The sequence below is a fragment of the Electrophorus electricus genome, chromosome 1 (assembly GCF_013358815.1).
Source record: "Electrophorus electricus isolate fEleEle1 chromosome 1, fEleEle1.pri, whole genome shotgun sequence".
Classification (NCBI taxonomy): Eukaryota; Metazoa; Chordata; class Actinopteri; order Gymnotiformes; family Gymnotidae; genus Electrophorus; species Electrophorus electricus.
This window is the reverse complement of record NC_049535.1, coordinates 23,748,745-23,761,485: the sequence shown is the minus strand read 5'-3', so window position 1 is coordinate 23,761,485 and position 12,741 is coordinate 23,748,745. Positions and strand designations below refer to the sequence as shown.

The following is a 12,741-nucleotide window of genomic DNA, read 5'->3' as shown; positions in this document are numbered from 1 at the left end:
TAAACCCTCGTCGTAGTGTGCAGGATTGTTGGTTATTGTGACTGTAATGTATTGATGTAATGTTCCTTTTGTCGTATTTAACCGTATTCGTGTTTACCATCCATGTTTATTGTGTGTAATTCTTGTGAGTGCCGTTATCGTTCTGTGTTTCTATGTAAATAAATGTACGTCCCAGTCTGTGCGTCCTGCATCTCGCCCTGCGGCACTCGGGCCACCACGCGTTACAGTGATTCTTATAGTCTTATATTAAATGTGAATAGCATATGAAATAGTGTTTGAACCCTGGGCTGTAGATGTAGATAGACCAGTGACAATTCCTGACCAACCCAATGCACAAGTTAGCTCTTAAAAGTATTTAAGAGTCTACACTAACAGTACATTAAAATGAGCATCATGTTTTATAATCTGTGTCCCAAATTACAACGGCATATGCATTTCATAAAAATCTTATAGAGTGTAGCAGTAGAGGTAAATGCAACTGTTGAGGTATAATTTTTGTATATTGGTGTTTGTCCAGGTATGTTGTCATTGTGTAGACAAACCACACTGTGTGAAAGATGTGTGAAAAACAATGAACAACCAGAAGGGCAAAGTTCATGAACAAACTTTATTTTGTCTTGTCAAATCAGATAAAATGACGACACTATAACTACTGTTAAATTATATTAAATGCTGTTTTAATCTATCATTAAATTTTATAATTATTGCCATCGTAAATAAAAGCTGATGTTTATCTGTAACGTTAAAACGTGTCACGGTTAGTCCCTCCCAGCTTGTGTTCCATAGTTTCCCTGTCTTGTGTGTTTTGGTTCCATTCCTTAGCTTCGTTTTCTCCACCGTTTGGTTTTCCGTCATTACTTTCACCTGTTCCTCGTTTCTAGTCTTGTTAAGTTCATGTATTTGAACCCTGTCTTGTGCCCTATGTCTTGCCTGTTAATTGAATGTTTAATGATTTTCCAAGCCCGTATCTGTATACACATAAGTTTATACTCCGTGCCTCCTAGTCCGTATGTTTATCGTAGCCTTCCCGTTTCTTAGCCTATGTTATAGGCTGTGTCCCCTGTTTGCCATCCTGTGTTTTTGATTTATAATGTATCTTCATAATCTCCCTATTGACTCAATGCCCTGGACTACTCTGACGACTACGTCCCTAATAAATCTTGTTCTTCTAAGTACATGCGTCCGCCTCCTTACCGCTCACCGTTACAAAACGTAAAATGTGTATGGGTGTGCTGTGACATTCATTTATGTAATGCTTTTCAAACAGCATCTATATGTTGCCCCTTACAGTTCTGTTCCATAGTATTGTTTAAATTCAAACCATGTTATATTTCAGTGCTTGCAAGGTGGTACCCACCTGGTTGCTAGATTGTTTATATTATTATTACTGTAATTTTCATGCTTTGCTGTGATTGCCATCACGCATGTTTTAATCAGGAGTAGGTGAGGTATTTTACCATTTTGTCAATGAAAGTGTCCTGTTGAAAGATCTGTTTATAGTGAATACAATGCAAAAATGCACATTATTGTAACGAGGGGGAGGTTGAGCGCGAACACACAAACGAAGTGACAACGCCTCGGATGTGAGAATGAGCTGAATCAATGACCAAGGAAGCCATAATGAGAATAAACTGATTGGATAGAATAAAAGAATAATTACATAATACACATAATACAGAATAGAACGAAGGAACAAACATAAGACTAACAGGATAACAGGGTGAGGATGATAACTAGGCAACAAAGGACATATAAACATTTAAGGATTAACTAACGGAAGAACAACGATGAAGCGTAAAACTAGGACAAGCGGGGAGGGAAACTGATAATGAAAGGGAATACACTGAACCGGGCTACTTAAGATAGACAAACAATAACCAAGACAAAAACACAGGTAACACTTGCGTAAATGAACATGGGAAGAGAAACCTAAACGGAAGCTAAATTACGGGAAGACACCGGACGAGGAATGAAAACAGAATAAAACTAGCGAACACGAAAAAGGAGAGGATAACTTAGCCTGGAGCGCAGCGACTAAGTGTAACAGAACGAGAAGAGATAAAGGGAGTAAGGTTTAAATAGAAACACTAGGTTAACGAAGGACAAACGAGGAACAGCTGGAGCTAACGGGCAGGAGTCAGGGAACCATGGAAACAGAACAGAACAGGAAAACAAGGACGTGCTTAGGTTGCCAGGGGAACGGGGGATGTTCCGGTCTGCTAGCGGGACAATTATATTAACCAAACAAAATAAATAAAATAAAATGAAACAAAAACATATTTAGAATAAGATCACAGTGTATTGATATTAAAAGTAATGACAGAAATAAGAGTAAGTTCAATACTGATACAGCTTTTTGTCCTTTTTTTGCATTAATTCAGAAAATATTTTATCAGTAGAATTTCTCTACCAAGAGTTGATATTTTTTTTAGTTCGCTTCATTTTGTTCACGGGTCCACTCAACGAAAGCCAGTTTTAAATGTCAGGTTCTTAAAATACGTTCGTTGTTTTGTAATAGTTTTTCATCTGTTCCTCTAAACTCATAAACCATCGAGATAGCTACTTTGACTACTAGGGGTAAGGAACCCTGGTGACTGTAATCTCATGTAAAGCAATCTGCCATTTCTCTGTTGTAAGGGGCTAACTACGATAAACATATGTGGATCAAAACGTTATTTCATCAAGAAAAATGAACAGATTTACTCTAACATGAAATCTTCAAGATGCGTGGATTAAGGCAAATAAACTACAGAGGGAGAAAGCAATGGGCGGAATTTTTGTACAGCTAATTAGGTACAGTTATTCACAGTGACTTCTTCGACTACTGGGGAAAAGGAACTTCGGTGACCGTGACCTCAGGTAGGATACAGTTTACTAGACATATGCGTGGTGTGTAGCCATCAAATAATTTAGCAGAAATTAGTTATTTGCCTTTAGAAATAATCTTTAGAAGTAGTTATATCACCACGGCATATTGTACGGGTGGGATTGTGTTTGTTTTACTGTGACGATGGATTTGATTACTGGGGGAAAGGAACGACGGTCACTGTGACATCAGGTAAGAAATAAAATAATTAAACTTACATAAATCACCAAGGTCCAAAGTTGATGTTCGGAAACCGTAACTTTAGTCAAATCTAATGTGGTATTTTATAAACTTTAAAATAAAACAAAAATGTCCAATGACGTGATTTTCTGTAACAAAAGTAGGTTACATCTAAAGTAAGTTAGGATTACCCAAGAAATCTTAGGCATATTAAATGAAAGGTTAGCTTTTGATTAAAAGAACATTTTAGTACGTCCCGCTATTTTATTCGCTCAAAATACTTATCTGTTTTATAAAAGAACAAATTTTTGTCAGCATTAATGTATAGGTCGTCTAACTTTAAAAATGGCTTGATTACCACTTAAAGTTTCTGTTACATTGATACGTAAAAAATATCACTGTGATTACGATGCTTTTGACTACTGGGGAAAAGGCACGTTGGTAACCGTTTCAACGGGTAAGGCTCGTTCTTCAGTATGGTTCGTCTAGACAAATTCCAGTCCTCAACACTGAAATTAAATTAAGTTAAATGTGGTATATTTATGTGGGATATTTTAACGTTATCCGATCGCGATCAGAAGTTGTCTTTTTGCACGGCCTGAGAAAACAATTATGTCACTGTGACAATGAATTCGACTACTGGGGGAAGGGAACGATGGTCACTGTGTCATCTGGTAAGATAAAAAACCTTTTCATTATGTTAAGTAAAATTAATTCGCAAAGTAAACATTTTGCCACTTTATTCTCAGACTGCTGGTCATAGCAGCTGTCATTGCGATTATAAAATTAGTCCATCATTAATTACGTGTGTGGAAAAGAAAAAAGAAAAAACTCCTCAGGCCTCTCTCAGGTTTTAATTAAATTATAGGTTCAGTTCATATTACTTGTGACCCAGAGCTTAATGTAAAAGAGAGAATAATGCGATAGGCTATAGCAACCATACAACGTGAATGTGAATATTAGAGCAATGCTTTCTATATATTGCCGCGATGTGAAGTTAGCTTGAACACTGTGTAACTGGGCTTTTGACTACTGGGGTCGCGGCACAGTTGTCACCGTTACAAGCGGTAAGTTGCAGCCCAGATTACCGGTTTTGCAAAATGTAATCTTCCAAAATGTTCTTGCAAAATTTTCTAGAAAAAGGTTCAATGCTCTAATATGGTCCTATATATTCTGACAAAATTTGTAATGTATAACGTTTTGTCAGTTAAATTATTTTGGTTCCATATATAATGATGAGAGATTTTTTAAAAACTTAATAGCTTCAGTTTTGCTTTGTTTGTGTTAATGTTTGTTAATAATGTATTAATGCATACGTATATAATATCTGCATTAGCTGCATTATATATAAAGATTCCTGTGCAATTTAGGAATAGTAAACTTCCCTTTATATTTATTTCTATCCAGAGTTGGGTTAACATCTAATTCTAATGTTATAGCTAATAATAATAATAATAATAATAATAATAATAATAATAATAATAATAATAATAATAATAATAATAATAATAATAAATAGGCTAATAATATAACAATTATTAATATTATTATTGTTGTTGGCGTTAATGTTAATAAAATGATTGCCCTTCTTTTTCTTCTTCTTCTTCTTCTTCTTCTTAATATTATTATTATTATTATTATTATTATTATTATTATTATTATTATAGATCAAAGAAGGAAAGGAAAGAAATATGAATTATTTATCTAGTCTGCAAAAGTTCACCAACGAATGTTTGCCTATTATTTTAAGTAGTAGTGCTAGTAGGTGGCATTTTCTTAGTGTTTCGACCACTTTATTTAATTTTTGTTAAAACAAAAGTTTTAGCATACAATTTAACATAAAAACAGACATACAAAAATAAAATATAAAAATAAAATAACATTGGCATTTATTAGGGTTTTTCTCTTCATTCTGTTTATGAACTATAGTTGAATTTCTCAATTCATTTTTGCAGGAGTGCAAAGCCCACCAGCGTCAATCTTTGCTATGTCACAATGTGGCTCTGGCTTGGATGGATTGCTTACTCTCGGCTGTTTAACGTCTGGTTTCTCCCCTGCCGCTTCTCTGAAGTTCAAATGGACGGACCCCCGTGGAAAGGAACTTACTAAGTTTACCCAGTATCCAGTGTTCCAGACCAGTGGTTCCTACACCTCAGTCAGCCATGTACAAGTGAATGCTTCTCACTGGAGTACTGAAAAGTCCTTCACGTGCACAGCTGAACATCTGGCAGGAACAAAAACTGAAACCATTAAAATACCAGGTAGGTGAATGCAAAATTCTTATATATCTTACTGGATCACAATGAAAATTTAAATTGTTCTTCCAAATGGCCTAATATGCCTAGGTCTACAAAAAGGTTTTAGTTGGATTATCATTTACATAGGGAGCTATCTAAACAGTCATACATATGAATGCTGATAATTATACAGGTTAGGCCTGTTTATGTTCAAATTACATAATTTAACTATTATCAATAAATAAAAAATACAGTGATGCATAGAGTGATTTTCTCAAAAAGGTCTTGGTTTTGACAATGTCTTTTTCAAAATGTCTATATATGTATTTTAAGTACACTCAGACCTTCTGTTTGACCATTTCAAATGCTTGACCAGCACTTCTTGTCACAAAAGTGTCTAATGCATAAATCACAATAGGGTATAGAATCAGATTATAATATTTAATAATGTAATTGGCTTTCCAAGTTTATTTACATTTTGGGTTCTTTCTCTCCTAATTTAGAATAAGGTTAGGCACTGTATTTTGTTCTCTATTCCTTATGGTTTCTTGCTTGCTTCCCTGTAATGTAGGCAGCATACACTGTAATGTAGGCAGTATGCACTATAATATGCAGTATGCAGTATGTAGCATAGGAACAGCAAGTTGTGATGTCAATATATAATGGGAGACAGACAAGATTGATTATAGATCATACTTGTAATATGTAATCAATCTGATCAGAGCACCTTTTAACCTTGGAAACATGCAATATATAGAGAAATATATATTTGCAATATATTTGTTTTCCAATCAGCAATACTTTTTCCACTGCAAAGATATATGTGTTTAATTTCCAGTCATTCAGCAACCAACCATCAGTCTGGTGAAAGTTTCTGAGGGCAAATCCATTATGTGTGTACTTGAGGACTTCTCCCCAAAGGACTTCACCGTTAAGTGGAAAGAGGATGGGACAGATGTGAATGGCATGAACCTGCAAGAAAACCGGAGTAAAGAAGGCTTGTACACAGCTGCCAGCATTCTTGAAGTCACTGAGAGCAAATGGAAAAGTAACGTGGAATACACCTGTAAAGTTAAACATAACGGCCAAACTTTCGAAAAAAAACAAAGATTTACAGGTAAAGTAGTGTCATGAAGTTTATCTGGTTCAAATCATGGCCAACATATAACAAACATTACAATGTAATGTAGTTTAGTTTAAGTGTAGTTTATCAGTAATACAGTGTAAACATACATTAACATAATGTAAATCCCCTCTGCCCCATTAACATACACAAACACTGTATTTATTCTTTTACAACAAATTTAATACAACAAGAAAGTTGTTTATTGTTGTTGGAATGAACATGTAAGTCTCTTCATATTATATGTTTGATTTGAATATAGAATTACAATGTGCGATTTCAAGGTGTTGACAGGGTAGACCACAAAGGGTTAATAAAAACATCGACCTGATTTGCACCATATTCCCTTAATAAATGACAATTTGTGATTTTCTTCATGCAGTTGATTTATCTGTGAAAATCAAAGGCCTTGTAGTGAAAGAGCTGTTCGTAAACAACAGAGGAGTAATGGAGTGTGTTATTACTGGGAAGAATAAGCAAGACGTGAAAGAAGCTAAAGTATCATGGACACGTGAAAACATTCCAGAAACACAGGTGACAGAGGCTGAGGTTCAAAATACAGGAGAACAATACACAAAGATTAGCACCTTGACCTTTAATGAGACATACTGGTTTTCTGGTAATACATTTAAGTGCTCTGCCACGTGGAAACAAAAACATATCTCTGATGACATTAGCATTAACAAAATAGGTAAGTCTTTAACACTCAAAATGTTTTAATGAGGTGATAACATTCGTTGGTTAAAACTGAAAGTGTTATCTTTGTGTATTTGCTTTAAATCTATACTTCTTTAAATATTTTGTATATATCTCTCTCTTTTAGGACAAAAACCCACTATTCTCATTTATAAACCTGAGGAAATAAACCCTCATCATGTCTCACTGGTCTGTGAAATCAACAGTTCTCCTAGTATGGATGTGTATGCCATCTGGACAACAAACAACCAAAACGAATATATTGAAGGCAACATCACATCTCCAATCTTCAAAAAGAACAATTCCAAGTCTGTCTTCAACATTTTAACTGTGACAAAACAGGAGTATGAAAATGTATCATCTACGTTCACCTGTGCAGTCAAATATGGTGGAATGAAAACTCCCAATATACCACTTTTGGTGGCAACATCCAAGAGTAAATACGTTTGTCCTGTATGTCCTGTGGTGCATTGAGATGCTTTTTGTCATGACACATTCTGTGCTGTGTATCTCTGGGCTCATTTGTTTTGTGCTTTTTGTGTACAGCATGTTGTTGCATGGGCCATGGTCTAAATTTAATATCACTCGATCTTAAACTGTTACTGTTCATATACACATTATTGTAATACTGAAATGATCATTCAAAACAAACTAATTCATATTAGACCTGCCCTGATACTTTGTCTTCACCTCTGCATGTTGTACTGGCCTCGTTCTGCTCTTATGCTTTCTTGTTATTGTTCATAATCTACTTGTGTTTACCTTTTGTGTGTCAAATTAAGTCATTTCAGATACATGTTCCAGTTTTAGTTAATGAACTCTGTTGCTGACCAGCTTGGGATAAATGTCAGCTATATGAGTTTTTTCTATTTTTTAATTTTTTGCTTTTGCATGTCTTAAAAATAATAAAAAAAAAGAATATAATTGCATTTGACAACACAAAGTAAAGCTTTTATTTCAAAGATTATTATACATTTCATAAATTGTTTGCTGTTATCATACATGCAAAGAGGTTTCGGAAAGCTACCATTTTTATCACAGTCCATTGCTTGTATACAGACAAATCATCATTGATACTGATATTGCAGAAGATATTTATCCTTGATATTCAGATATGAATAAATAAATCAATTACATGTCATGTCCTACACTCATATGCGGAAATGCCTACTCACTAATCCAGTGTTTATCTGGAATCATTCCTCCTTACCCAGTAATCATAAGTCATAATACATTTCAAAACATATGCTTAAAAATGGTGTAGTATATAAAACATGAGTCTAATGCTTAATCATTCCTGTTAATCACTGTTTTAGTTTTGTTTATTTGCTTTAATTTACCATTTACATTTTCCCTCATGCTTGTTATTCATAAGCATAAGTAAAAGTGTGGGGGGGGGTGTGGGTATGTGCACATGACTGCAAAATGATCAACTGCTTCTGGCTTCTTGTGTTGTGTTGTTCCAGATCACTCACAACAGATAGTATTCTGCTATGATGAGGAAGCTTTGGATGAAGATGAGTTCAGTAGTTTGTGGTCCACTGCTTCATCTTTCATCTTCCTCTTCATATTCTCTCTAATCTACAGCACTGTTCTCAGCCTCTCCAAGGTAAACATGTTGATAAACCTTCTCATGTCACTCTTACAGTCCTATCTTTTTGATCTTGTGTGATCTTCATGTGTGTGTCCATGCATGTGTGTTAATTCTTTTATTATTCATGTTTTTTCAGATGAAATCATGAGTGATTTGAACATGCCTGGAAATCACGTTAATGTAACTTCAGTTATCTTGTGGATTTTTCGAAAAATATAACTTTATAACTTTTCTTTAATATTCTTTTATGCAGTGTGAAGATGTTTGGATTTGGGTGTGTATGTGTTTGCTTTTATGGATTATAGACCCTCATAAAATCCCCACCTCCAAACACCCAATCCACCCATACACCAAACCTCATTATGGATTTATTTAACCTGTGAATAAATACTCCCTTTTTTGTTATTACTTTTTGGAAGTTGTGAATTTCAGATCTGTATTTTGTTATTATTCCAGGGTAGGTTTTTTTTCCTATTTTTCTACTAATCTCTTTTGGTCATGTCGGTAATTATTAAGCTTTTACTCTGAATCTGTCCATTTATTTGCCTGTTTATGTTTTATCTCCATGTGCTCCAAGCTGAGTTGCAGATCCACCTGAATAAAAGTGCTCTAAATGTGCATCCTGCCTGTTGTTTGTTACAGACTCATTCAGTCTTTAATTATAAACATAGACGTATCTTTTTGGCTGTCCTGATACCTAATGAGGTGTCTGAAAATGCATTTTATATCATCAAACATAAGGTTGTCTCAGTTCTTAGATATCTTATGCTGTCTACTACTGTCACGGTGTGCCACACAGCATGAGGGACATAGCCATACACACACACACACACACACACACACACACACACACACACACACACACACATATACCTGCCATGGTCCCAATCACCTACTTATTGTTCAATGTGCCCTCTTTTGTTCTCCTCACTACTTAAAGGCCACAGGTACTATACTGCTGCTGTGAGCATGCTTCAGTGCCTGTTACCCTTTGCCTGATCGACAACCTGAGTTTTACTGCTTGCTATTTAGCATTTTCCTTTTACACTCAAGCCTGAACTTGTTATAGAAAATACAGAACTTGACTCATTTCTCGTTCCTTCTGTGTTGCCACAGTCACAACTATAAATTTGTCCATATTTTAAGGCAGCATATTTATTCTTGATCAGTAAGGTGGATAATTTTTGGATAATTAATGTTACCTAGAATGCGTGGCCTACCCAGCCAGCTGCCTATATCAGCCATAAAAGCAGCTATTGAGACATGTACAAAATGTGTATGGACCATTAAGCAACAAGTATGAATATATTTCTTTTTCATAAGGTGTTAGACACTGTGTAATGCTTGTTGTGAAGAAGTTAAGGTTGTACATATTCATTTATTTATTTTACGAATAGCACATTCAAAAACTGTTCTGTTCAAGTTTAGTCTTTATTCTTTAAGCTCCAACCTGTAGCACAAGAACAGCCTTTTGGTACAAGTGGTACTTTGCCTTGTGGGTCAAAATTAAACACAAAAAGATGGGTTCCTGTAGATAATTCAGTGTGCTGAAGCAACTATGTTTTTCATCAATACAGGTTTAAACAATCTAGTCAACACTGGTAATCAGTAAATAATTAATCACATTATTCATTTGAATATAGACAGGGGCAGATCATTTCTTTTCTTTTGAAGAAAATATTTAGCCTCTAAGTGTAACTTTTCTTGATGATTTTATGGCCTTCTGTATTGAAATTTCCATGTGAATAATCCTTGATCTTTTCCACCCAGTTAATTTGCAGAATTTAAAAATCAATTATGAAGCCCCGAGACTTCTATAACCCACAGGCTACATAAAAGCCGGTGCAGGACTAAATGTTCTTTCTAGGAAGTTGTGAGAACACTCAGGATGTGAAAGAGTCAGCCTGAAGAGCAAAATGCTTTCACATGCTAAATTCTGATCAACTGACAGAGCTAGAAATAAGTATGCACCTCTGGGGAATCAGTGTTACACTGATAAAATGGCACATTCTCACAGACTGATCATGACAGGCTGTGTTGCTTTTATGTTACCTTAAAGGTTGTTATGAGACATACTGTGTAAGAGTGTTAAACATGCTATTCTGAGAGAATAAGAGTGCTGATTTTTCAACTGCAAAAGTGGCAAAACATTATCTCACAATAAACTTTTTAAATCTTTATTTGCTTCAAGATGTATTTCAGCCATTTGTAATGGGTATGAACTTAACTAAATGTGATTTAAGATATTACATTTCTAAACTTCATTATACATTTATTATTGGGGTTTTATTTAGATTTAGCCCCCATAAATATTGTATCTTAATTGTGCATTTGTGTTGGAATGGTAGCACTGGCAGAAGTGCTTCAACAAGGACTTTAATAATGCTTATGAAATATGCTTATATGCATGTCACAACATTGAATCTCAAGTTGCATTTGCCCCCAGTCCTGTCCCCAGCTTTAAATGTCTTTGAAGAGTTTGCTGTGGGCAGGTCAGTTTTTAGACCGGTAAGAGCAGAAACTAAAATACCAAAAAAAAAAAAAAAAAAAAAAAAAAAAAACCACTGAAAGTAAAAGAGAGAATGAAATTATATTTTCACATTGATAGTGTTTCAACTATTCGTTAGAACCCAACAGGTGCACCAAGAAATGGAGCATCAGATCCCTTGTGAAACTATATTCAAATACATAAGAAGATCCCTTGAGACAGAATATTCAAATACACAACAGGATACAGATGGCAGAGGGAGATATCCATACCTTTTACAGTGACAAGCCACACATCCCATTTTATTTTTACATTAAAACTGACCTTTTATATATTGTAACTAAGTTGTATATTTTTGTATATTTTAACTATTGTAACTTTGTACCCCATCAACATACTAGTTCTAACATAGTGTAGCATTCCTATTCTAACCCCTAATAGGTATTCATGCATTCCAGTACAAATTGCCATGAATGAAAATTAATCTTGAGTATAAATTCACATTTGAATTGCTTGGTTACATTTATACAGCTCACAGAACTATAGTACTATAGACAAATAAACACATTGTACAATAACTATGTTAACTTGTGTGACTATGCACATAATATATGTATGCAATATATAAAAAGATTAGCCCATTTCTAAAATTGGATACCACTAAACACTTAAAATGTTAACATAGTTTACATTAACAGGTATTTTTATTGTAGTTTTTGAAATTCAAAGGAAACCTATCCCCATTCAAAACAAACACACAAAAAACAGGATAAAATTAGATAATTTAGGCAATAGTTAGATAATTTACCAATATTGTTAAAACCCATTGACTGGTTATTATATATTGTTCTGTTTGTCTTTTAACAAAATGATTTGTAAATTTTACTTTTTAAGGTTTGAAAGCAAAAAGACCCAAACACAGGAGATGTAGGGCCTTGTGAAAACAAATACAACAACCAAACAGATCAGCAACAAAGAACATGTGTAGCCATGACTGAAATAATGTGGTTAAATGGAAAAAAAAAACACCACCACCACTGGAAGGTTTTTATTATTTTTAGCAGGCCATGTGTATGGGTTGTATGAAACACATACACAAGAGACAGTAGAAAATATACACTTTGTAACGGTGAGCGGTAAGGAGGCGGACACGTGCGGAGAAGAGCGACATTTATTAGGGGAAATACAGAGTCGTAGTCATTGGAGTAATCCAGGGTCAAAGAGCAATACGGAGATTAGGGGGATACATAATAAACAAACACTCGAAGGCAAACAAGGGAAGCAGGCTATAACATAGGCTAAGATAACAAAACAGGCTAACATAAACGAAGGCTTTTCTACACCCACTAAACACAAACGCAATAAACCACAAAACAGAGGCCATCAGACGTGGTTTAAATACATGAATTTAACAATGTAGAAACGAGGGAAAGGTGTGAGCTATCAAACGAGGGGTGGAAAAAAACGAAACTACGGCATGGAACTCAAATACACACGACAGGGAAAACATGGAAGCTGGGAAGGACTAACCGTGACACACTTCCTATAACAGCTTGA

At 34.8% G+C, this 12,741-nt stretch overlaps 1 gene segment (V, D, J or C); it reads left to right on the top strand.

Moving 5' to 3' along the window:
- LOC113591553 overlaps window positions 1-9,295 on the top strand; it is a 91,123-nt gene extending 81,828 nt beyond the window's left edge. Inside the window, 7 exon segments of the C gene segment in view lie at window positions 2,816-2,859; window positions 5,002-5,307; window positions 6,122-6,349; window positions 6,789-7,097; window positions 7,230-7,538; window positions 8,569-8,711; window positions 8,833-9,295. Coding sequence covers window positions 2,816-2,859; window positions 5,002-5,307; window positions 6,122-6,349; window positions 6,789-7,097; window positions 7,230-7,538; window positions 8,569-8,711; window positions 8,833-8,844 — 1,351 coding nt within the window.
- Window positions 9,296-12,741: the final 3,446 nt, after the last annotated feature.